The sequence below is a fragment of the Scomber scombrus genome, chromosome 19 (assembly GCF_963691925.1).
Source record: "Scomber scombrus chromosome 19, fScoSco1.1, whole genome shotgun sequence".
NCBI classification, from domain to species: domain Eukaryota; kingdom Metazoa; phylum Chordata; class Actinopteri; order Scombriformes; family Scombridae; genus Scomber; species Scomber scombrus.
Genome location: NC_084988.1, coordinates 5,103,067 through 5,128,982, shown reverse-complemented (window position 1 = coordinate 5,128,982; position 25,916 = coordinate 5,103,067). Strand labels below are relative to the sequence as shown.

General features: G+C 40.3%; 3 protein-coding genes across 5 annotated transcripts; all 3 read left to right on the top strand.

The window, feature by feature from the left end:
• Nucleotides 1-251: 251 nt before the first annotated feature.
• Nucleotides 252-3,033, top strand: kcnk3b (potassium channel, subfamily K, member 3b). The gene is made up of 2 exons (XM_062440586.1): nucleotides 252-543; nucleotides 2,141-3,033. The coding sequence occupies exons 1-2, from the start codon at nucleotides 255-257 to the stop codon at nucleotides 3,031-3,033; spliced, it is 1,182 nt and encodes a 393-aa protein (XP_062296570.1). The 5' UTR covers nucleotides 252-254.
• An 8,013-nt stretch (nucleotides 3,034-11,046) lies between these two features.
• On the top strand, nucleotides 11,047-18,754 carry LOC134001379 (mitochondrial amidoxime-reducing component 1-like). 2 transcript variants are annotated; one of them, XM_062440965.1, is made up of 8 exons: nucleotides 11,047-11,364; nucleotides 15,342-15,512; nucleotides 15,793-15,955; nucleotides 16,315-16,458; nucleotides 16,753-16,814; nucleotides 16,979-17,050; nucleotides 17,673-17,841; nucleotides 18,634-18,754. In XM_062440965.1, the coding sequence occupies exons 1-7, from the start codon at nucleotides 11,114-11,116 to the stop codon at nucleotides 17,797-17,799; spliced, it is 990 nt and encodes a 329-aa protein (XP_062296949.1). In that variant the 5' UTR covers nucleotides 11,047-11,113; the 3' UTR covers nucleotides 17,800-17,841; nucleotides 18,634-18,754. The 2 variants fall into 2 exon arrangements, with proteins under 2 accessions (XP_062296949.1, XP_062296948.1); XM_062440964.1 differs by lacking the exon at nucleotides 18,634-18,754 and having other exon boundaries at nucleotides 17,673-18,120.
• Nucleotides 18,705-24,516, top strand: LOC134001378 (mitochondrial amidoxime-reducing component 1-like). 2 transcript variants are annotated; one of them, XM_062440963.1, is made up of 7 exons: nucleotides 18,705-19,095; nucleotides 20,636-20,806; nucleotides 21,087-21,249; nucleotides 21,694-21,834; nucleotides 22,123-22,184; nucleotides 22,331-22,402; nucleotides 23,007-24,516. In XM_062440963.1, exons 1-7 carry the CDS (start codon nucleotides 18,845-18,847, stop codon nucleotides 23,131-23,133), a joined length of 987 nt encoding a protein of 328 aa, XP_062296947.1. In that variant the 5' UTR covers nucleotides 18,705-18,844; the 3' UTR covers nucleotides 23,134-24,516. The 2 variants fall into 2 exon arrangements, with proteins under 2 accessions (XP_062296947.1, XP_062296946.1); XM_062440962.1 differs by having other exon boundaries at nucleotides 21,691-21,834.
• The last annotated feature ends 1,400 nt before the right edge of the window (nucleotides 24,517-25,916 follow it).

Here is a 25,916-nt window from a genome sequence, read left to right as displayed (position 1 = left end):
CTGTGGGATTACCACTGTGTGTGCCTTGTTGTTTTTGTTTCTCTCTTTTAGCCTTTTATTTATTGTATTTTTTTGCAGAATCTAAATATAAGTCGATGACAAATACTCCCAAATACAGTAGCAACCCAACTGTGATGTGGGGGTGGTGCTGAAAGAACAGCTCCGTCTCCAAACTCCCCACTGTTGGATCCGGATTCCGTCAGGAGAAGGTCGGCATAGAAAGTCTCAGCTCCTTTGGACTCACATTACCTTAAATGATCATGAAGAGGCAAAACGCTCGGACTCTCGCCCTCATCATCAGCATCCTCACCTACCTGGTGGTCGGAGCGGCCGTCTTCGAGACCCTGGAGTCGAAGCAAGAGAAAAGTCACAAGAGGAGACTCGACGCCAGGAAGTATGAACTCATGCGCAAATATAACTTAACCAAAGCCAACTTCGAGGAGCTGGAGCACGTCGTTTTGCAGCTCAAACCTCACAAAGCAGGAGTCCAGTGGAAATTTGCCGGCTCCTTTTACTTCGCCATCACTGTGATTACCACGATAGGTGAGCAGCACTTATAACGAAAAGCGAATTACATCGGTAACACTTCATTTAAAGTCCCTCCCCCCCTTATTTTATCTTTTATAAACAGAATGTAAACCTTTAATAAATGGTATATAACACACTATAATGTAGTTATATGAGGATATAATGACATTTTAAGTGTTTAATTGAACGTGTTAAAGTGCTGCATTTGTAACTTCTCCTCTAAAAACAAAATATGAAATATGTTTTAGTAGCTATGCACTATCCGGCCTCCAGAGTTATAATTGTTGACAAAAGCATTAATAAAACCTTACAGTACCAGTCAAAAGTTTGGACACACCTTATGTGCTTGCAACAACATTATAATATGTTATAAAGCATCTATTAACTGTTTAAATACTGCTTATAAATGCTAAATAGGAGGATTTAAAGTGTTTCTACCAACATTACATCATGCAAGAAAAACCCACCCCCCATAAGAGAAACAACATTAAATGGTTTGCAAACTTCTCCCTTTAATTAAAAAAACTAAACTAAACTAAACTAAATTCTGCTAAATTCTTTAACACTTAGCTGTTTAATTTTCACAATGTTTCCTACTTTCTGGCTGAGTTGTTCTTTTTCTTGTGGGTGGGATAGGGGGAAGTTTAAAAAAAGAAAAGATTATTTAATTCTGTATACTCTGTTATATAGATGTTAAATAAAAATATCAATATATTTTCTATTTTCCTATAATAAAGTCTGTGACTCTGGTGGAGAAATGCAACTTAAAATAAAACAAAGCAATGTATTCTAACAGCTTTAAGCCAAAGAAATAAAAATAAAAATGCACCAAGCATAATTTGTGTGTAATTGTAAAATGCAAACACTTTAAATAAAGGAATAGTTCAACATTTTGGAAAACACATCAACCAATTTGAGAGTATTGATTTTTTCTTCTGCTGAACAGACGGCTGGGGCCAGGATAATTAGTTAGTTTACTGCAGTTTGGCACAAAGGCTGGAAATAAAGGGAAACAGTTAGTCTGTCCAATACCAAATTCACCACCTCTTAAATGTTAAGCCCGTTTGTTTAAATCATACCAAAAAAACTGCTTTCAAACAGAGCCAGGTTATCTATTCCCTCCTGTTTCCAGTCTCAAAGCAAAGCAAACTTACTGGCTGCTGGCTGTAGCTTATAATAGATAAATAACCTTTCATCTAACTCTCTGCAAGAAATCAAGTATGCATATTCTTCCAAAATGTCAAATTATTCTATTTAAACCCCCCCAGCTCCTAGACTCCTCAGGCTTGGTGTATTCAATAGCCTCTACATTTGCCACTTCAGGTAATTTAGGCGAAGAAAGTGACGCCTTTCTTTGCTATTTCCAGCGTTTACAATGTCTCAGCTGACAGCAGTGTGGGAGTTATAAATAAGTAGTTGTTAATTCACAACATTAAAGTCAAGCTGAATGGTGTGACTGGGTTTTTCCAGTCATGGGAAGATTAAGGGAGGAGCGTGCGTTATCACCGACTTCCCTTAACTGAAACGCCACGTAATTAAAATAAGACATCATCATATAATATCACGTGCACAGTCTCTGAGGTGATTGAAAATGTTCTATCCTCTCGTTCAGGTTACGGCCATGCAGCCCCCAGCACCGACTCAGGGAAAGTGTTCTGCATGTTCTACGCCCTCCTGGGGATCCCGCTCACCCTGGTCATGTTCCAGAGCCTGGGTGAGCGGATCAACACGTTCGTCAGGTACCTGCTGCACCAAGCCAAGAAGTGCCTGGGAATGCGTCATACCGAGGTCTCCATGGCGAACATGGTGACGGTGGGCTTCTTCTCTTGCATGAGCACTCTGTGCGTGGGGGCCGTGGCGTTCTCTCACTGCGAGGGATGGAGCTTCCTCCACGCCTACTACTACTGCTTCATCACGCTCACCACAATCGGATTCGGAGACTACGTGGCCCTGCAGAGGGACGATGCGCTGCAGAATGACCCCAGGTATGTGGCTTTCTGCTTCGTCTACATCCTGATGGGCCTGACAGTGATTGGGGCCTTCCTAAACCTGGTGGTGCTTCGCTTCCTGACCATGAACGCAGACGATGAGCGGAGAGACGCCAGGGAGAAGGCCTTGTTGTCCGGCAATAAACCGAGAGGAGAGGTGGCTCGTCTAATACCGCTCTCAGCCTCAACTTCCTCCACGCCTGTGACGGAGGACACGACAAAGGCTAAAGATTTAAAAGGTGTCTACACTGAGGTGCTGCATTTCCAGACTATATGCTCCTGCCTGTGGTACCGGAGCAAGGAGAAGCTGCATGGCTCCATACCTACCATGATCCCACAGGAGCTGATGTTCTCTGATGCCTACTTACCACAGGATAGTAATTGTCCTCACTACATAGAGCCTTCATCAACAGGCTGCGTTTGCAGTCCACGTCAGTGTGCGAGCATAAGCTCCATAACAACAGGCCTACACATTTTCTCTCCATTCAGGGTGTTTAAGAGACGCAGCTCCGTCTAGCCTTTCAACACAGCAGATTTCAGTGCGGCACAAATCATCTGTACTGCCAAGTGGACAACACATACTTGGCAGTACGGTACATACTTGGAAAAACAAGTACATGTTTATGGTGCTATAATCCCAGTGAACCAACAGTAGAACACATAAAAGGGAAAAGCACATACAGTACTGTAAACAGCAACGTTTTACTCAAATATGTGTCTGAGAAAGCACAGCATGCAACATTTTGACTTAAGATCCTATTCAGGGGCGCCCTGTGTGCTTCGAATAGCTGTGTCGGGAAGCCAGCTGAGTCACTACATAAGAGAACACTGCAGTGCGTGTGTGGTACTGTGTTCATGAGTTGTAGATGAACAGGTGCAGTTAAGTTTCGACTGAGCAGAGGTGGACAAAATGACAGAAACATCTTGTGTAGCAGCTCTGCAGGATTTCCAATTGTTTGTTTTTGTTGAGAATGTCAGAGATCTTGATTCAACTCAGGGGTAATTACTGTTTTTCTGCATTTGATGTTACACATCACAGTGTTTGCAACTGATGTAGCAACATTTGGCTTTCTCATCATAAGTTGCCTTATATTGGCAAAATTATTTAAACAATTAAAATATTTATTATATTATTATATCTGACTCATACTGATTTGTGTTGCTGCCTCCGTTATTGTGATTTTAGCACTCTTCCCAAATTTCTAGTACATCAGTCCCAAACACTGCTAAATTATATAACCTGACGAGTGAACAGGTTCAAAAAATCATGATGACGTACGAGCACAATAAAACTGCTTTGGCAACAAAGTGCTGTAATCACAAGAAAACACTCATCGACACTGACTAAAACACACTTAATAATATGTTTGCTTAGCAACAAAACACTCCTTCAAAAACGGCCATCGGACTAAATCCGCAACTCTGACAGTCTCAACCAAAAACTGAACATCATGAGCTGCTTTACTGCAGGGTTACTGTTTTGTAAGGTGTTTCCGTTAATTTGTCCGCCCTCGTAGCCACAGTTCTGTTCTGGGTCCAGAAGTCAGCTCAGAGCAGGTACTGGTCCTGTTCATGTTGTTTTTAATGTGAGGCTTCAATCAGCCCTCCAGGAACCAGAGCACATACACACCAACCATGTAGGTACTTGTGAGTCGCAATTGTTGCACTATTAAAGGGATTGTCCAACATTTTGGGAAATATGCTTTTTCTCTTTCTTGCTGAGAGTTAGATGAGAAAAGCAATGCCACTCCTGTCTGTTAAAAGGGGATAATACATTTAAATTTCCAGGTCCTTATTTATATTCTGAACCTCTGGAGGAATATCTCTGCATGATTTAAAGTTTAATAAAAGTCCTTATTTATCTTATACTGACCCTTTATGCAGCCCCTCAGTTCAGCCTCTGTCTGAAACAAGCTGCTCTTTAACGCCCCCCCTCCAGATGAGTCCACTCTATTCAGATTGGTTATCTTCCATAAGATAAGAAGTCTTGGCAGGTTCTGGTTGGCTCAGGAAGCTAAGTAAACAAACAGAAGTAGGAGGATTTTGCATGAATCGCATCCGAAATATGGGCGTGACAACTCGTACAGCCTGTGGAACAACCTTAGCAACAAAGACTAAGTAACGGACTACGTTTGTGGGTATGCGTCAGTGCGATGGGCAGTAGTAGGATGTTGATTTGAAGATGGCAACTCAAGTTTTGGAACTTTTACTATGTTTAATATAGACATCTGACATTATAACTGTATAAAATGATGGCAAGTCACAGCCAGCAGCCGATTAGCTAAAATAATCTTTGCCTCCTGGCAGTAGCTCTGCACTTACTGCGCAGACACTAAAGTAGCATCAATCTTCTCAGCCAACTTTCAGCAACAAGGGAACCATTTTATTTGCCTAAGTGTTAAAATGTTTCTTTGAAACTAACTGTCAATCCTTCTGTTACATCTAAACATTTTGTTCCTTTTCAACAGAAACAGAAAACAACAGAAATGATTTATTCTGAAATATAAAATTACTGATTCGACCTTTAAACCAAGAGACCTGAAAATACATTTTCAGGGTCAATCTTTCTTCACTTTGCTCTTCTTGACCTGGAGGACTTTGTTGCTTCACAGAACTCATTAACTATGAAACAAATGACGATTACTCAGATCTGATGCATGAAGAGCTGTCAAAATCACATCTGGATGAAACACAAGATGCAAACTATTTTTAGTTGCAGTATGAAGTGGCAGATGGGAGGAGGTTTACTGTGTTAGCACAATGGATAGTTAGCTGGTTGTCAATCAATAATAATTCTGTCACAGTGGACTGACTCTCTGTGATTGATGGAGAAGGAAAAATCCACTCTCGGATACTATTTCTTCTATTTTTGAGCCCATTTTGGTGTTATGTGGTATTTTATTTTTGTCAAAGTGATGTCACGTTTGGTTTATTTCCGGCATCTACAACAGCTTTAATCTCCGATGATATTTGATTATTTAAAATGTCAGGTTTTGGTGTCCAATTAAAAAAAAGGAGGGCTTTTGTTCTTTGATTCTGATGGATTTGATTAATTTTGAAATGACAGTTCAACAATAATACAAAGAAAAAGTCATTATAGAGGAGGAAGACACACAAGCAGTGGCGTCAACAGACAAGAATGCAACACAACCACAAAAAGTTTGTGTTAACTAACAATTATTTTAATTACTGAATCATATTTTCTCAATCAATCGATCATAAATTGTCAGAAATTCGTGGAAAAATTTCTGTTATAATGTCAGACGACCCAAGGTTATGTGTTCAAATGACTAAAACCACAAAATATTCAGTTTACTATCATATATGACAAAGACATTAATTGATGAATACAGTAGCTACCAGTACATTTTTATCGCTGTTTTCATCAATCAAGCAGCAAGTTCTTACCTGTTTTTCTTTGGGTACTTGAAATGCATTTTGGGAAACGTAGGTAAAAAGGCACAAATGCATGACACAGAATGAAAGGGAATGGGCACTGAAAATTACACCAAATGTCACAAATTAACGATATTCTCGAGTATCTGAGGGTGGATTTCTTTTCCTTTTTTTCCTTTTGTGACACCATGGACATAAAAAAACAAGTGCCAAGTCACACATGCAAAGACTATTTTAATCTACTGAGAAACTGCTCCAGTCCATGTACAGGAAACACGGCTGATTTAATCCTGTGTACTTACCCTAAACACATTATTACTGTTTGCACACGTTAATGAAAGGAAAACGATGGATTACAATACTTTCCGCTTTTGATAATCGACAGTAAGTGACCCAGATAACAGCAGCCTACTGTATATTTTATGCAAGTACTGTATTAGTTTTAACTGACTCTATGAAATGTTGCACTAGCATAAACAGGTTTATCTGTGTCTTGCTTGGAAAATCATTTTTTTATGACAACAGCAGCAAACTAGTACCTGAACACTCAATGAGTAAAATAACTAACATATAACACTAACATTTTCTTTCTTTAAAGGGCTGTGTGTATGGATAAATCACACACATCACTAACTACTTTAAATGTTTGTAACAATATTCAGCTTTTTTTGTGCAGATTTAGAAAATAGCATCCTTAGAAAAACATTAAAAGCATTGATATTTTATCCAAAATGTGTGTTTTTGAGTTTCACTGTTGTTTGGCTGGGTGACTAATCGCAACCTATAATTATCACAACTTACAGAGAAGCTTTCTAAAATTAATTTCTGTTTAACTAAAGCTGGTGGTCAGTCAGTTTTTACCATCCTCATGCTGTTTAACACTGTGTGCCATGTGAGAAAAGTCTGCTGAATGTATAGAAATGGCTGCTGGGTCCAGATGGTTTCCCCCCGGGACTTCTGACGGAGGTCCAGTTCCGGACGACCTACAGCAGGTTAGTCACGAGCTAAAAGTATGGGGGTTTATCATTATGTCATGGTTTGTGGTCGTATATATATATATATTTGTTATTGTTGAATGCATCATTGTGTGGCAAAGTGAGCACAGGGGGTGGACAAAATAACAGAAACACTTCACTTTACAGATAGATTCAAAGTCTGTCTTTAAAAAAGGTCCCCAAAACATGTTTATTAACACTGAAACAGGTTTTGCTTGCTGTAATCATTCTTCCTGTTCATAGAAGATCTCTTCTAAATGAGCTAAGAGATTGGGGGGCTCGCTTTAAGCAAAAATGTAAAAGTTCTCTGAAGATAATAGAGATACAGTCTAAGACACACTAGTCATATAAAGTGGATATCTTCCACAGTTTAAGTCTTTTGAGTACTGAAACAAAAATCACTCTTTGTATCTCTGTTCAGCTGCAGTGGAAGGACAGTAACAAAAAGAAACATTTTGGCAATAAAAAGATGGTAACTTTGAAAGATGTTGACTTTATTTGACCAGTTTGGGCAGCTGAAGCCTCATAGTTGCTCCAAATAAGAAGGAGGACTGTGGACTTTGTTCCCCATCACTTTAATTGAAAGTGAACTATGAAGTGATCTCTTAATGGAAAACATGTGTCAGCGTTGTTGTTTTTTTTGCACCTCACAATTGTTTTAGGACAGACTTGAAACATTGTAAATCTATCCTTTAATGCTTGGTTTTAAATCTTTGGACATTTTTGCTTTTTTATTAGCTATAGCATCAAAGTCCCATATAGCCACGATATAGGACACTCCTAATATTGGGTTTTTGTTGAAACTGCCAGCAATGTCAAATGTTTGGATGCTCCTTCCAACTCACTTGAGTGGAAACTTTTGCCACCAATTTTACACGTCATGATCAGTGTACTCGCCATGGAGGATACAAATCTGCCTTTATAATGTTCTCTGTGGCTCCATAAATTATTATCAGGTTTACCCAAACTACATTATATTGACATTACAGACTGGAGGTGTGAAAGACACAGACATACATCAGACAGGTAGGATCTTACAGAAAGACACATTTAAGTTGCAATATCAAACATTAAATCCACTGTTTTTTTTGTATTTGACCCATACTACGGACTAAAAGTTAGGATATCTCGGCAGCTGCATTGATTTTTTCCCAATACTTCTCATATGTCTCTACATGACAAGTCCTCAAACTTTATGAAATGTCAACACTAAATTACTGAAATGCACCTTTAAATCATCTTTTTTTAATAGAGAATTTTAGAAGTACAAAAAGGTCAGACATCAGTTTTGGGAAAAGTCTCAATAATCATGATAGCATGGGACAGAAACTGTGGTTACAAGTGGATTAAAAAAAATACATTTTTTACATGACTTAATTTGCCTTTGAGAATTTTATTTTGAGGTACAGGTCTGCAGGGTTTTCTTTGTGGACTCTTGTTGCTCTCTGTAGGATAGCTCAGTAAAGTTAATTTAGCCTCTCAGCTGATCTGATATGTGAGTAGAGGCATCAGTCAAGTGAAATCATGAGCCCAAGATCAGGTTAAGTTTAAAAATGTTGCCCTACGTAACTATAAATGTATAAAAACACAAATTAAAATGCTGTATGCACTGAGAACTGAATTATTCACAATGCTAGTTGCTGAACATAAGTATCCCGTTATCAAAAACTGCTTGCCACTGCAACATCAAACCAGCTTGTAAGGCCTGGCTTTGTGCCTGTGAATTTGCCTTCAGCCATTAGACGTGCACAGAAAAGCAACAGAAGGAGTCTCCATTCGACAAATCCCTGTATTGACCCCCCCGCGACTGGAGCATCTGCTGTTTTCTACTTTGGCCATAGACCTGAGTATCTATGTCAAAGACAAAAATAGTTCCGCTGAGAAGGTCAGCCGTGGCATTACGTCACCTCTTTGAGAGCGACTGTTTTTGGAAAGATCTTGGGCTAAGTTAAAACTGAAGGTGTCTGTCACATATTTATGCCAATTTGGACCGAGTGTTAAAGTGCACTTATGTTTTTGTTAATGCTGTGTATGCTACAGAGTCTTTTCACACTTTTTAATCGCCTGTACTAAATCGAGCATCTTTATTTAAAGATAAACCCATTTCAGTTTTCACCTAGCAGGGCAAATTGCTTCCCACAAGGCTTGAGGAAAAAAAGAAACCTTCACTCATAAAACGGATCAGGCATTAAAGTTGTCTGTGTGAAAGTGATGCACTTCACTGACTGCACTTTATGGAAGTCGCTTTGGACAAAAGCAGCTGCTAAATGAATGTAATGTAACATAATGTAAAGTAATGCAAATGTAACATAAAGTAGCTACGTAGGTTCAAGCAATGAACTGAAAATGTTAACTCTGTTTGGGTTACTTTGTTTTTGTTTTGTTTTTTGAAAAATGTACATATTTTACATATTCTTCCCCGTAGAAAGTGCTATTTACATACCTACATATATTCCCACTTATTCATTATACCCAGTGTCACCTCGCCCATCTCTGAGTGAGGCCACTTCATACATACATACTGTACACACACCCACATTCATTTCTAAGTCATCTATTAGTCCTGCTGCTCCACATGCTGTCTCATAGTTCTGGACCTGAACTGCACTGATAACAGACAGAGAAAAGCAGAACTAAAGAAATCTGGATGTACTGAACCTGCAGCCTGCTATGAGAAGACAGGAGACAAACAGGATTAAGGGGGTAGGGTGTAAGCATGAGAGAAATTAAATAACTAAACCATGAAAAACAAACTCTCTCTTCTGTGTTGCGTCAGTCTCAGTCTGGAAAGACTCCAGATCAGTTTCTGCCAGCTCCCACAACAGAATTTACAGAGTTCCCACACAAGTAATTTATATAACTCACACTTAAAAGATTACATTGTTTATTTACTGTTTACAGTGCACATCCATGTCTATTGTTTATCAGACAAATGCTGGCGTGGCTTTGTTTATCTGAATCAGTGTTTCTGTCTGCAGGGTTGGGAAGGTTGCTTTGGAAATATAATAAGTTACATATTACTAGTTACCCTATTTAAAATGTTATAAGTAATGTAACTATTTCAATTACGCAATCAAAGTAATATAACTTATTACATTTGATTACTTTTCTAATTTTCTAACCAATGTTTTCAGCTGTTAGGGTAAGTGCACCCATTAAGTTCAGCTGTTTTTCATGGATACTGACATGATTTATAAGGGAGATAATTTCTTATTAAACAAGATTCATCTCTCATTCATTAGTTCATGTAGATTTTGGAATATAAAATAAAGATTTTTTATTTTAAAAAGTCAAAAGTCTGGCATGTGATTAATTGGTACTGTGACACCATTTAAGCCCATGTGTGCTCCAAATAAGGCTGATGTCATGATTTATTTACTAAATATATTTTTTTAAATTATTTCAAAGAATTAAAAAGAGCAATATATGTATTCAGTAACATGTTAAATATTAAAAAATGTGGAAAAAAACCTCCTGAGCAAAATCTTAAAGGTCTGACTTCTGATCCTCTGTAATCATCAACAGGTAACTGTAATTACACAATTTTTCTCAGTAACTGTAACAGATTACAGCTACATTTATTTTGTAATTAAATCATGTAATACCGTTACATGTAACTAGTTACTCCCCAACGCTTTCATTGAATTGACTGAATGTATTGTTTAATCTCATTGCTAAATGACATAAAGCATGGTCACTTACCTGTAAATTTACATTTATGGATATGGAATTGGGCCATTATAATAAATAAGAAATACATTTTCTGTGTCTTTTTTTCAATGAGAACAAACAATACAAAACAATACAATGCAAACAATTCTTATAAAACATAATAAAACTTTCAGCAATATTTTCAATAATAAGTCTCTAACCGTTCATCCATCTCCAAAGCGGAGAAACAAAGAAAAATCTTTGATAGACACGAATATTTAATATTTTGACTGTTTTGAAGTTTTTATCAAAGTTAATCGTAACTTTGCTCGCTTCTTCTTGTCTTCAAGCGAAGTTCACGGAGTCAACGAGCTGAAACACGGACAGCGCCACTCTGCCATAGCAAACCAACACAGTGGTCAGAGAGGGTATTGCATCCATAGGTTGTGGCCTGCCCCCTGGTCAACAAGCTGCAGACACACAGCAAGTGGACGTTGCACATAAAAAGCAACATAACAAAAGTTCAATGTCTATGAAAATCTGCGTGGCTGCAAAATGGATCTGAAAGAGCTGGCTGTAAACGCATTGTCCCAAAATAAGAAAGCTGCTTTTCTGATCGGTGGAGCTGGTGTTGCTGTTCTGGGACTTGGTCTTGGATATAAATACTTACTAAAGCCTGAAAAAGTTGTTCGTGTAGGCGTAGTGTCCCAGCTCCTCATTTACCCTGTGAAGTCTGGTAAAGGGGTGTCTGTGGCTCTTGCAGAATGCCACAAAATGGGTTTGAAGTTTGGAGAGCTGCAGGATCGGTGAGTGCTGCATAAAGGCGTTGAGTGTATAATGTTCAGAGTGCAATTAGTCACATATCCTGTTTACTGACCTGTTTGGACAAAACAACAGGAATCAACTATGCACAAAAACAACAAAACAAAACATGACCTGCCAACATTCAATTACTGATACTGTGTGTTTAGGTAATACTAAACTCAAATTGCTGCAGCTAGATTAATAGATAAATTCCTACCCTACTATTTAAAGGACAAGTTCACAATTGTTTGAGTGTGTCTAAAAACAGTCAGGTGTCCATATGAACAGTGAAAGAGGTTTTCCTCACTGTAATCATTCCTCCTCTTCATACTTAAGCATATTCAGCTTCAGCAGTCTGAGTTAGTCATATCAAGTTGATATCTGCCACATTGTTCGACTCATTTGGACGACTGAAGCTTCATATCAGCTTCAGATAAACTTTTAAATACATGTTTACACAGAAGGAGGACTGTGGATTTTGTCCTCCATCTATTACATTGTAAGTGCATTATGAAGGCATCTTCTAATGGTCAGAATGAACAGGAGGAATGATTAAAACAATAAACAAACTATTTCAGTGTTAATTTGGGCACATAAATGTTGTTTTTATACATATTGAACCTATCCTTGGTGGTGACCGACAACAAGATCAAATTACTAAAGTAAGAGTAAAACAAGGACAATTAAAAAGTAAAAAAACATGTGTCAGTATCTCATAGTTTTGACTTAATGTCTCATTAATTATTTTTTTCTCTACCTGCTTTTCCCCAGAAATGGATTTCCATAATTTTTCATCCCTTCTAGTGATTAAATACTTTTGGGCCATTCACCTGTGCCATTTTGCATCCCTGCTGTTGATGAACTAAATAAACAGTAATTAGATTCAGCTTCCCCTCCCTGAGCTACTACCTTATCATGGTGGAGGGGTTTGCGTGTCCCAATGACCCCAGGAGCTCAGTTGTCGGGGGCTTTATGCCCCTGGTAGGGTCACCCAAGGCAAACAGGTCCGGGGAGAGGGACCAGACAAAGCGTAGCTCACAAGACTCCTTATGATGAGTGAAACACATGGTCCTCTGTTTCCCTTGTCCGGACGCGGGTCACCGGGGCCCCCCCTGGAGCCAGGCCTGGGGGTGGGGCTCGATGGCGAGCGCCTGGTGGCCGGGCCTGCACCCATGGGGCCCGGCCGGGCACAGCCCGAAGAGAAAATATGGGACTCCCTTCAAGTGAACCCACCACCCGCAGGAGGGGCCAAAGGGGTCAGGTGCGAAGTTAGGGGAAGGAGCCTGAGCTGGTGCGCGAGGTTGAGAAGTTCCGGCTAGATATAGTCGGCCTCACCTCGACGCATAGCAAGGGCTCTGGAACCAGTCTTCTCGAGAGGGGTTGGACTCTCGTCCACTCTGGAGTTGCCGCTGGTGAAAGGCGCCGGGCAGGGGTGGCGATTCTTATTGCCCCTCGGCTTGGCTCCTGTATGTTGGAGTTTACCCCAGTGGATGAAAGGGTAGCCTCCCTCCGCCTTCAGGTGGGATCCTGACTGTTGTTTGTGCCTATGGCCCAAACAGCAGTTCAGAGTATCCACCCTTTCTGGTCTCCTTGGAGGGGGTGCTGGAGAGTGCTCCCTCTGGGGATTCCATCATTCTGCTGGGGGACTTCAACGCCCACGTCGGCAGCGACAGTGAGACCTGGAAGGGTGTGATTGGGAGGAACGGCCCCCCCGACCTGAACCCAAGCGGTGTTCTGTTATTGGACTTCTGTGCTCGTCACGGATTGTCCATAACGAACACCATGTTCAAGCATAGGGGTGTCCATATGTGCACTTGGCACCAGGACACCGTAGGCCGCAGTTCGATGATTGATTTTGTAGTCGTGTCGTCGGACTTGCGGCCGCATGTCTTGGACACTCGGGCGAAGAGAGGGGCGGAGCTGTCAACTGATCACCACCCGGTGGTGAGTTGGCTCCGATGGTGGGGGAGGATGCCAGTCAGACCTGGCAGGCCCAAACGCATTGTGAGGGTCTGCTGGGAACGTCTGGCAGAGTCTCCTGTCAGAGAGAGCTTCAACTCCCACCTCCGGGAGAACTTTGACCATGTACCGGGGGAGGCGAGGGACATTGAGTCCGAGTGGGCCATGTTCCGTGCCTCCGTTGTCAAGGCAGCCGACCGGTCTTGTGGCAGCAAGGTGGTCGGTGCCTGTCGTGGCGGCAATATCCGAACCCGCTGGTGGACACCGGCGGTGAGGGATGCCGTCAAGCTGAAGAAGGAGTCCTATAGGGCCTTTTTGGCCTGTGGGACTCCGGAGGTAGCAGGCAGGTACTGGCAGGCCAAGCGGGGGGCGGCTGCAGCGGTCGCTGAGGCAAAAACCCGGACATGGGAGGAGTTCGGTGAGGCCATGGAGAACAACTTCCGGACGGCTTCGAAGAGGTTCTGGACCACCATCCGGCGTCTCAGGAGGGGGAAGCAGTGCACCGTCAACACTGTGTATGGTGGAGACAATGCGCTGCTGACTTCGACTCGGGACGTTGTGGATCGGTGGAGAGAATACTTCGAAGACCTCCTCAATCCCACCGACACGCCTTCCGGTAAGGAAGCAGGGTCTGGGGACCCGGGCGAAAGCTCTCCTATCTCTGGGGCCGAGGTCGCCGAGGTAGTCAAAAAGCTCCTTGGTGGCAGGGCCCCGGGGGTGGACGAGATCCGCCCGGAGTTCCTCAAGGCCCTGGATGTTGTGGGGCTGTCATGGTTGCCACGACTCTGCAACATCGCGTGGACATCGGGGGCAGTGCCTCTGGATTGGGAGACTGGGGTGGTGGTCCCTCTTTTTAAGAAGGGGGACCGGAGGGTGTGTTCCAACTATAGGGTGATCACACTCCTCAGCCTCCCTGGTAAGGTCTATTCGGGGGTACTGGAGAGGAGGGTCCGTCGGATAGTCGAACCTCGGATTCAGGAGGGGCAATGTGGTTTTCGCCCGGGTCGTGGAACTGTGGACCAGCTCTACACCCTCTGCGGGATCCTTGAGGGTGCATGGGAGTTTGCCCAATCAGTCCACATGTGCTTTGTGGACTTGGAAAAGGCATTTGTCCGTGTCCCTCGGGGGTCCTGTGGGGGGTTCTCCGGGAGTACGGGGTATTGGACCCCCTGATACTGGCCGTCCGTTCCCTGTACGACCGGTGTCAGAGCTTGGTCCGCATAGCTGGTAGTAAGTCGGACTCGTTTCCGGTGGGGGTTGCACTCCGCCAGGGCTGCCCTTTGTCACTGATCCTGTTCATAATTTTTATGGACAGGATTTCTAGGCGCAGCCAGGGCGTTGAGGGGTTCCGGTTTGGTGACCTCAGGATTGGGTCACTGCTTTTTGCAGATGATGTGGTCCTGTTGGCTTCATCAGACCGTGACCTCCAACTCTCACTGGATCGGTTCGCCGCCCGGGATGGATGGATGGATGGATGGATGGATAGATTCAGCTTTACAGCATAACTGGATTTGTCATTTTAACACTCTCCAAGTAGACATTAAGTTTATTTCACTATTGTGGACACAAGGTGGCACAAATAAAACCCTGCCTTTTCTTTAGCCTATGATCAATACCTGTTGAATTTGGTTTTGGAAGGTCATTTTCCGTCTCTGTTTGTCCTGATACATTTGTTTGCCAACTGTTGTGGAGGCTTTCATCAAGACTAGGTCTACAACCTTGGATGCTTTTCAAAGGGAATTACCCCGTTTATTCAATTATGCTAACAGTGATAACACAGAACATGAGCAAATCAGGTAAAAAAGCAAAAATGGCACGAGTTCATGAGAGTTCATGAGAAAAACTGTAAACGTCATACATTAAATATGTGTTTTGTAATTATTCTTTTTATTCCCTTTTTAGTAACTTTGTTTTAAGTTTGTGAGAGCTTAATTTTACAGATCCGATTACTGGAATTCATTCAGGGATGCCAAATGACACAGATTGGGGAAATCCACAGTTGTGTTTGTTTTGATTGCAGACACTGGCTGTTGGTCACAGAGGACGGTCACATGGTGACAGGCAGACAGCAGCCTCGTCTGGTGTTGGTGTCTCTGACCTGCGAGGGAGTTCAGGTTTGTCTGAACGGCCCAAACATGGAAGAGTTGCGGTTTCCTGTCGATCAGCCCGACAACAACGTCATCAACTGCAGGTCAACATCGGGGTTTCATTTTGTCTGGCCAATCTTCTCTAATAGGATGTTTATTTATTTGACTTGTTGATGCAGTTTTATTGTCCTCTTGGCTGCATCAGGAGTCAGTTTCTAAAATATCATCACTATCTGAAGCTAATCATCTTTAAAATTAATAAAGAGATGCAGACAATAGAAGTCAGCTGTGAACTTTGTGTTCCTTATTACTTCCATAATGTGGAGAACACTGTCATCTGTTTTCAGACTTGTATGAATGACTCGTGTTGTTTCTATGCTGCAGAGTGTTTGGCGCTGACATTCAGGGTCGGGACTGCGGTGACGAAGTGTCTCATTGGCTCACTCGTTATCTGGCGGCAGAGACGACGTTTCGCTTGGTGCACTATGAACCCCAGATGAGACCCAGGAAGTCGATAGAACTCGAGCCTCTTTTCTCACAATCTGAGGTAAAATGGACTTTGTGTGTGTGTGTGTGTTGCTTTTTATTCCAAGATTTCCCAATTTGGGTTTTAGTATATTGCTCAAGGACACTTTCACATTGATTGGAAGAGCCAGAGATCGAAGCACTGAACTTTTGATTAGCAGGTGACCCAGTCTACCTCTTGAGCCAGCCCCATCCTACTTTCCTAATTGAAATTCCTACCCATTACATTTTTGTGACAAATAAAAGCAAAACAAACACTGACGTGCCATTAATGACTAACTTTTAATTGTTCACAGTGTCAATGTGTTACCAGAAACAACCTGCTACATACAGGATATCAGGGTTTCCATTTGAGGTTGTACTTGTTTCCCATTTCTGCAGCAGGTGGCCTACTCAGATGTCGGACCTGTGATGCTCCTGTCCGAGGCTTCTGTCAAGAATCTCAGCAGCAAGTTAGACAAGGACGTTACAGCGGAGCGTTTTCGCCCAAACATCATCATAAGTGACTGTGAAGCTTTTGATGAGGTATGTGTGCCTCAGCTTTGACTCCACTGCATGGCTGAAAAGGTGTTTTTATACAGTATATCTTTGTGGTTTTAACAAAGAAAAACGTAACAAACTGTCATCAAAATATCAGATTAGAACCTCAAAATGTGTCTCTGCACACACAGCACATGAGGCTTTGTTTTATCTTTACCTCCTGTCTGAAAAAGTTATCATTTGGTCCTTTATGGCTGACTAATACTTCGCCCTTTTTAGTGTGAGCAGCATGAACTAATTTTATCTCCAACTCAACAACCAAATGCTTTGCTTTTTCAGGATTCATGGGAAGAGATCCAGATTGGCGGAGTTAGGCTGCAGCGTGTAATGTCGTGTGGAAGGTAACACAGTCCATGCTGCACACAGAGTCACTTCATTTACCCAAAACACAGTGAATCCAGAGCTGCACTGCCATCACAATGTTAACATGTTAGAAATGCAACAGTTTGTCTTACTGCAGGATTTGCACTTTCATATATTTGGATGTTTCTTGTGTTCTTGCCAGATGCATTTTCACTACAGTTGACCCTGAAACAGGCATAATCAACAGAAAAGAGCCTCTGGAAACACTGAAAAGGTAAACATTTTAACAATTTTGTTCAGAGAAAGTTGACATTTTACAAAACAAGACAGAAAGCATTGTTTTCTAAACATCTTACTTTCATCTTGTACTTGAATTCAGCCCCAGAACATATCAGAGAAGCTTTGAGTGGCCAAAGTCATTCACAACGCCGCAACACAAACCTAATAATGTCTAATACTGGTATGCATGCTGACTAAATGCAGGTTGAAGTGTGACAAAGCTGCTTTTGTGTGCGTTATTTCCCACTTAAGACTTAAAACAATCATGCATACTTAAATTCAAAAGAGAAAAAAAGTCAAATTCCAACACAAAGCTAAAAATTGGGACACTTGTGTGACTTTTAGGCAGATTCAAGGCTCTGATTGGAGTGTCTTTAAGTATCTAGAACTATACTTTTTGAGTTCCTAATTTGTCTATAAGTACATTTTCCTTCATGTTTTGTACATGTAAATATAATTTATATCTTTTTGATTTGAATTTGGTCATTCAAATGGAAACTTTTCTCATTCTCTGAAGTAAATATAGTCTAATTATGTAAAGTATGTACATGTGCAGTGTGTGGTAGTAACCTCACCTGAATGCCTCTGAACTCATTCCGATGATCATTTTTTCAAAGCTATCGGCTGTGCGAACCATCTGAGAAGCACATCTATAAATCGGAACCGTTGTTTGGACAGATGCACACTGTGAAGAAGACGGGGATCCTGCAGGTCGGCGATGTGGTGTACAAGATCAGCCGTTGATGTCAGAGAGACGGAAAAACATGCCGATAAACATGAACTTTTGTAAGGGGAAGATGGTTTTGCTATTAGCACTATCATTGTATAACCACCTTACCTGTAAATATACATTAATTGTAACGATTCCTTTTTTTAAAGGCCGCTGAGAGACTTAGTAGGCTCTTATCTGTGAAACGTCCACAAAATCATACTAAAGTCCAGATGATGTTTTTACTGCAGTTTATTTGAATGAAAAATCAAAAAGGTACTGACAAGCAGCTGTTCCACAAACATATAAAAAACCCTGATGTGATCCGACTGTAAGAATAAAGTGATGAAAAACGATGGTGATGATGATGACAATGGTGACGGTCAACAGAAAATATCGGAACTCTACTAACTCCCTTTGTCCAAATCTCCCGCTGCCAACCAAGTGAACAGGTAAAATAAGGGGAAACCACACCCATGTGTCAATCACTGCATGTGACGCAATATGTGCAGCTGAAGCAAATATAAGCATAAACAAAACATATTTTGGCTCCTACATTCATGGATATGGAAATGGGCCATTAAAATAATAATAATAATAATAATATTTGTCATGTACAAATTAGAATTTTTCTGTCTTATTTTCCATGGGACCAAACAATACAAAACAATAAAATACAAATAATTCTCATAAATGAAAAATAAAACTTTCAGCAATATTTTCAATAATAAGTCTCTTACCGTTCACCCATCTCCAAAGCGGAGAAACAAAGAAAAATCTTTGATAGACACGAATATTTCATGTTTTGACTGTTTTGAAGTTTTTATTAAGTTTAGTCGTAACTTTGCTCGCTTCTTCTTGTCTTCAAGCGAAGTTCACGGAGTCAACGAGCTGAAACACGGACAGCGCCACTCTGCCATTGCAACCAACATAGTGGTCAGAGAGGGTATTGCATACATAGGTTGTGGCCTGCCCCCTGGTCAACAAGCTGCAGACACACAGCAAGTGGACGTTGCACATAAAAAGCCGCTGTCACTTTAACAAAAGTTCAATGTCCATGAAAATCTGCGTGGCTGCAAAATGGATCTGAAAGAGCTGGCTGTAAACGCATTGTCCCAGAATAAAAAAACTGCTTTTCTGATCGGTGGAGCTGGTGTTGCTGTTCTGGGACTTGGTCTTGGATATAAATACTTACTAAAGCCTGAAAAAGTTGTTCGTGTAGGCGTAGTGTCCCAGCTCCTCATTCACCCTCTGAAGTCTGGTAAAGGGGTGTCTGTGGCTCTTGCAGAATGCCACAAAATGGGTTTGAAGTTTGGAGAGCTGCAGGATCGGTGAGTGCTGCATTAAAGCTTTGAGTTTATAATGTGCAGAGTGCAATTAGTCACATATCCTGTTTACTGACCTGTTTGGACAAAATAACAGGAATCAACTATACACTAACAAAACAAAACATGACCTGCCAACAATCAATTACTGATACTGTGTGCTTAGGTAATAATAAACTCAAACTGCTGCTAGATAGATTAATAATGTCTCTTACCTGTTCACACCAACAGAAACTGTTTTTAGATAAACTACTACTTAAAGGACAAGTTCACAATTGTGTCTAAAAACAACAGTCAGGTGTCCATATGAACAGTGAAAGAGGTTTTCCTCACTGTTATAATTCCTCCTCTTCATACCTACTGTTAAAAGATCTCCTTCAAATGTGCTTTCACTGTAATTGATGGGGGCCAATATCCACAGTGTGTCCACACAGTCATTTAAAGTTGATGTGAAGCTTATGAGGCTTCAGCAGTCTGAGTTAATCATATCAAGTGGATATTTATCCATATTTTTTTACTCATTTGGACGGCTGAAGCTTCATGTTAGCTTCATATACACTTTTAAATACATTTTTGCACAGGAGGAGGACTGTGGATTTTATCTTCCATCACTTACATTATAAGTGCATTATGAAGGGATCTTCGAATGGTCAGTATGAACAGGAGGAATGATTACAGCAAGAAAAAAAATATTTCAGTGTTAATTTGGGCACATAAATGGTTTTTTTTAGGACAGACTTAAAACATTTTAAACCTGTCCTTGGTTAAAAAAAAAAAAAGGTAATTGTCTCATAGTTTTGACTTAATGTCTCATAGTTTACCATGAACATTTCCAGTAATTATTTTTTTCTCTACCTGTTTTTCCCCAGAAATGGATCTTCATAATTGTGCATCCCTTGTAGTGATTAAATAGGTTTGGGCCATTCACCTGTGCCATTTTGCATCCCTGCTGTTGATGAACTAAATAAACAGTAATTAGATTCAGCTTTACAGCATAACTGGATTTAATCTGAACTTTAAACTGTCCAGCTGGTTTAGGGCAATTTTAACGCTCTCCAAGTAGACATTACGTTTATTTCACTATTGTGGATGCAAGGTGGCACAAATAAAACCCTGCCTTTTGTTTAGCCTATGATCAATACCTGTTGAATTTGGTTTTGGAAGGTCATTTTCCGTCTCTGTTTGTCCTGATACATTTGTTTGCCAACTGTTGTGGAGGCTTTCATCAAGACTAGGTCTACAACCTTGGATGCTTTTCAAAGGGAATTACCCCGTTTATTCAATAGTGCTAACAGTGATAACACAGAACATGAGCAAATCAGGTAAAAAAGCAAAAATGGCACGAGTTCATGAGAGTTCATGAGAAAAACTGTAAACGTCATACATTAAATACATGTTTTGTAATTATTCTTTTTATTCCCTTTTTGGTAACTTTGTTTTAAGTTTGTGAGAGCTTAATTTTACAGATCTGGTTACTGGAATTCATTCAGGGATGCCATATGACGCAGATTGGGGAAATCCACAGTTGTGTTTGTTTTGATTGCAGACACTGGCTGTTGGTCACAGAGGACGGTCACATGGTGACAGGCAGACAGCAGCCTCGTCTGGTGTTGGTGTCTCTGACCTGCGAGGGAGTTCAGGTTTGTCTGAACGGCCCAAACATGGAAGAGTTGCGGTTTCCTGTCGATCAGCCCGACAACAACGTCATCAACTGCAGGTCAACTTCGGGGTTTCATTTTGTCTGGCCAATCTTCTTTAATAGGATGTTTATTTATTTGACTTGTTGATGCAGTTTTATTGTCCTCTTGGCTACATCAGGAGTCAGTTTCTAAAATATCATCACTATCTGAAGCTAATCATCTTTAAAATTAATAAAGAGATGCAGACAATAGAAGTCAGCTGTGAACTTTGTGTTCCCTATTACTTCCATAATGTGGAGAACACTGTCATCTGTTTTCAGACTTGTATGAATGGCTCGTGTTGTTTCTATGCTGCAGAGTGTTTGGCGCTGACATTCAGGGTCGGGACTGCGGTGACGAAGTGTCTCATTGGCTCACTCGTTATCTGGCGGCAGAGACGACGTTTCGCTTGGTGCACTTTGAACCCCAGATGAGACCCAGGAAGCCGATAGATCTCGAGCCTCTTTTCTCACAATCTGAGGTAAAATGGACTTTGTGTGTGTGTGTGTGTGTGTGTGTGTGTGTGTGTGTGTGTGTGTGTGTGTGTGTGTGTGTGTGTGAGTGTGTGAGTGTGTGAGTGTGTGAGTGTGTGAGTGTGTGAGAGTGTGAGAGTGTGTGTTTCTTTTTATTCCCAGATTTCCCAATTTGGGTTTTAGTATATTGCTCAAGGACACTTTCACATTGATTGGAAGAGCCAGAGATCGAAGCACTGAACTTTTGATTAGCAGGTGACCCAGTCTACCTCTTGAGCCCCATCCTACTTTCCTAATTGAAATTCTTACCCATTACATTTTTGTGACAAATAAAAGCAAAACAAACACTGATGTGCCATTAATGACTAACTTTTAATTGTTCACAGTGTCAATGTGTTACCAGAAACAGGATTTCCATTTGAGGTTGTACTTGTTTCCCACTTCTGCAGCAGGTGGCTTACCCAGATGTCGGACCTGTGATGCTCCTGTCCGAGGCTTCTGTCAAGAATCTCAGCAGCAAGTTAGACAAGGACGTAACAGCGGAGCGTTTCCGCCCAAACATCATCATAAGTGACTGTGAAGCTTTTGATGAGGTAAGTGTGCCTCAGCTTTGACTCTACTGCATGGATTAAAAGTGTTTTTATATATTTTTGTGGTCTTAACAAAGAAAAACGCAACAAACTGTCTTGAAAATATCAGATTAGAACTTCAAAATGTGTCTCTGCACACACAGCCCATGAGGCTTTGTTTTATCTTTACCTCCTGTCTGAAAAAGTTATCATTTGGTCCTTTATGGCTGACTAATACTTCGCCCTTTTTGGTGTGAGCAGCGTGAACTAATTTTATCTCCAACTCAACAACCAAATGCTTTGCTTTTTCAGGATTCATGGGAAGAGATCCAGATTGGCGGAGTTAGGCTGCAGCGTGTAATGTCGTGTGGAAGGTAACACAGTCCATGCTGCACACAGAATCACTTCATTTACCCAAAACACAGTGAATCCAGAGCTGCACTGTTAGAAATGCAACAGTTTGTCTTACTGCAGGATTTTGCACTTTCACATGTTTGAATGTTTCTTGTGTTCTTGCCAGATGCATTTTCACTACAGTTGACCCTGAAACAGGCATAATCAGCAGAAAAGAGCCTCTGGAAACACTGAAAAGGTAAACATTTTAACAATTTTGTTCAGAGAAGGTTGATATTTTACAAAACAAGACAGAGTGCATGGTTTTCTAAACATCTTACTTTCATCTTGCACTTGAATTCAGCCACAGAACATATCCATATCAGAGAAGCTCTGAGTGGCCTAAAGTCCTTTTCCTAATAATGTCTAATACTGGTATGCATGTTGAATAGATGCAGGCTGAAGTGTGACAAAGCTGCTTTTGTGAATGTTATTTCCCACTTAAGACTTAAGACTTAAAACAATCATGCATAATTAAATTCAAAAGAGAAAAAAAGTCAAATTCCAACACAAAGCTCAAAATTGGGACACTTGTGTGTCTTTAAGTATAAGTATCTAGAATAGTACTTTTTGAGTTCCTAATTTATTTATAACTACAGTTTCCTTCATGTTTTGTACATGTAAATATAATTTATATCTTTGTGATTTGAATTTGGTCAGTCAAAACTCATTCAAATGGAAACTTTTCTTATTCTATGAAGTAAATATAGTCTAATTATTTAAAGTATGTACAAGTGCAGTGTGTGGTAGTAACCTCACACCTAAATGCCTCTGAACTCATTCCGATGATTGTTTTTTCAAAGCTATCGGCTGTGCGAACCATCTGAGAAGCACATCTATAAATCGGCTCCGTTGTTTGGACAGTTGCACACTGTGAAGAAGACGGGGATCCTGCAGGTCGGCGATGTGGTGTACAAGATCAGCCGTTGATGTCAGAGAGAGAGAGACGGAAAAACATGCCGACAAACATTAACTTTTGTAAGGGGAAGATGGTTTTGCTATTAGCACTATCACTGTATAACCACTAGACCACACAAAAGAAAGTATTTGAATATATGACGTATCGAACAGTTAAATAGTAAAAAGCAGAAATATACGTAACAAAGATCATGTTTTAGAAATAGAGCTTTGATTCATAGAGACCAATCGACCGAGATAACATGTAGTTATCACTGGTTATTAGATCCTAATAGAAAATAATGCTATTAAAGAGAGTAATGAAAGTGCCCGAGTCTTTGCAATATAATACTCTACCTGTGTAATTATTCCTGCAATAATCAGGACAGAGAAACACTACTGCGCATATGCAACCTCTAGTATTAGTATAATCTTCCACTCATTGAAATAAACCCACTGACCCTCTCATGCTCTGAAGGCATATGTTAACAAAGAAGGAAATGAATGGATTATACCTTTTTAAAACAGCAGTATTTAAGTTCCCAAATGACAAAAAGACTCCAACACACATAACAATTTGGATTTAAAAATTGTAAATGATTAGTTCAACATATGTAATATAATTTTCTATAAAGAGTATTTTGGTTAATTATATTTATATTTTGATAAGAGCCACCGACTGGGTTGTATTTTTAATTTCCTAGCTATTCTATAAATGTTAAAAGCTTCTGTAAAATCACTAAAACAGAGATAACTGAGGCGGTTCTGTATCACCTCTCAGGGTAAATATTTCTAGAGTCTTTGTAGTCATGTATTTGACATTTACCTGCTGAATAAACTTTCCAGCAGCAGGTCTGTGACGAACACAACCTTTCAGTTAATGAGCAATCCGCCAGTGTCTCAGACCAGTAAGAAGTCAAAGTGTTATTCTTAATTCTCCAGTAATGTGAACTGACAGATTTTGGTCCCTTAGCCAAAACTTAGACTACTTTTCACATGCTTTTCCTGTTGGAATAGAAATTAATCCAAAACCAGAAAACGACTTGTTTTCCACCTTTATTATCTGCACCTACTGACTGTGGGTATCGACTGGCTGACTGGGACCGTTTGCCTCGTCCATCGCCATGCCTACCACTGCCTCCAACTGTCTTTACAAACATGTTTCAGTAGTTTGACCAACATTCAGCTGGTAACCAATGTATTGTAGTTACACAAAGCTGCAAAGGTGACCCATCCTTTGTCCTTTTATACTTCTGTTAATGAGGCAGTTCATAAAAACATTTGCTACAGCCTCTGTAAGAAACTTCAGTTAAAATGTTTGATTTGTTTTCTCTGATGAAAATACTGTTAGGCCTTTGATTGATTTTTGTGATTTTTTTTATTACAGATTATTCCTCAATAAAACATTTAATGATGCCTCCAGTCTCAAGGCTTTTCTTTCATCCTGTTCTTAAGCATCTATTTTAATCATATTGTAACAAGATAAATTAGACATATTTACTAGTATCCAGTTTAAACAAGTGTAAGACTGATATTCTCACTTTCTGAGGTCGGCGATGTGGTGTACAAGATCATCGCTGGGTATTAGATCCTAAAAAAAAATAATGCTATTAAAGAGAGTAATGAAAGTGCCTTAATTAATCCCTGCCATAATCAGGACAGAGAAACACTACTGCGCATATGCAACCTCTAGTATTAGTATAATCTTCCACTCATTGAAATAAACCCACTGACCCTCTTGTGCTCTGAAGGCATTTGTTGTTATTTGAAAAAAGGAAAAAAAACCAATTTTAAATTGAGTGTCTATAAAGAATGAAAATAACTAATTATACCTTTTAAAACAACTGGCTCAAACACACATAACAATTTGGATTTAAACATTTTAAATGATTAGTTAAACATAATGTAATATCATTTTCTATAAGTAGTATTTTGGTGCGCAGAAAAGGGCCACCGACTGGGTTGCATAAATGATAAAAGCTTCTGTAAAATCACTAAAAAGAGATAACTGAGGCTGTATGTTTTCCAGATGTCTTGTAGTCATGTATTTGACATTTGCTGGTTCCAGCTGCAGGTCAGTGATGAACAGATCAAACTCTGCACATACATCATTCTGCACTGTCAAGCTCAAACGTTCAATGTTTGACATTTCGTTAAAAGATTTGTATTTAAACAACGAGTGTTGGATTTCTTGGTAAATTTTCTGCAGTGACAGCAGCCTGTCTGCAATAATCACAAGAAGAAATGGTCGTTCAGCATGAGTAGACTGGGAGAAGTGCTTCTTACAAAATGTGTATCAGTTTGAATCATAAATTCTTAATGTATTCACAGTTTTTACTCCCAAATCAAAATAGACCCAAACAGACAAGTTTTGCAGTCATACGCAGTTCCTCATCTCTTCACTGAGAGTAAGTTGAGTAGCTGAGGAGCTGCGGTCTGATGCTAAAACAAAAGTCTGGCTTCATCTTTTATATATATATATATCTGAGAGGGCGATCACTGCCATCTGCTCCTCATGAGTAATAGAATATGAGTAAGTGTTGGGACAAAAACTCAGCAGGATGCTCCCTCTGATAACCAAAGATATCTGTACAAAATTTCATGGTAATCCCTCCAGTAGTTCACTTCACTAAACAACGAAAATGTCAAGTTAGGAGATCACCAAAGTCTAAATAGACTCATCTTCTGGTAGCCATAAACATCTGTACAAAATGACACGATAATCCATTCATTAGCATTGAGACATTTCAGTCCAGACTGAAGTTGGAGCAACAGACCAACATCCAAGGAGCCACACTGATAACAAAAGCAACAAA

Bases quoted from the DNA above. Each gene is read 5' to 3' on its own strand.
- kcnk3b (XM_062440586.1), top strand. From the start codon at position 255: ATGATCATGAAGAGGCAAAACGCTCGGACTCTCGCCCTCATCATCAGC. The intron at 544-2,140 runs GTGAGCAGCACT...CCTCTCGTTCAG, and splicing joins CACTGTGATTACCACGATAG to GTTACGGCCATGCAGCCCCC.
- LOC134001379 (XM_062440965.1), top strand. From the start codon at position 11,114: ATGGATCTGAAAGAGCTGGCTGTAAACGCATTGTCCCAAAATAAGAAA. The intron at 15,513-15,792 runs GTCAACATCGGG...TCTATGCTGCAG, and splicing joins AACAACGTCATCAACTGCAG to AGTGTTTGGCGCTGACATTC. The intron at 15,956-16,314 runs GTAAAATGGACT...CCATTTCTGCAG, and splicing joins CTCTTTTCTCACAATCTGAG to CAGGTGGCCTACTCAGATGT.
- LOC134001378 (XM_062440962.1), top strand. From the start codon at position 18,845: ATGGATCTGAAAGAGCTGGCTGTAAACGCATTGTCCCAGAATAAAAAA. The intron at 20,807-21,086 runs GTCAACTTCGGG...TCTATGCTGCAG, and splicing joins AACAACGTCATCAACTGCAG to AGTGTTTGGCGCTGACATTC. The intron at 22,403-23,006 runs GTAAACATTTTA...GTTTTTTCAAAG, and splicing joins CCTCTGGAAACACTGAAAAG to CTATCGGCTGTGCGAACCAT.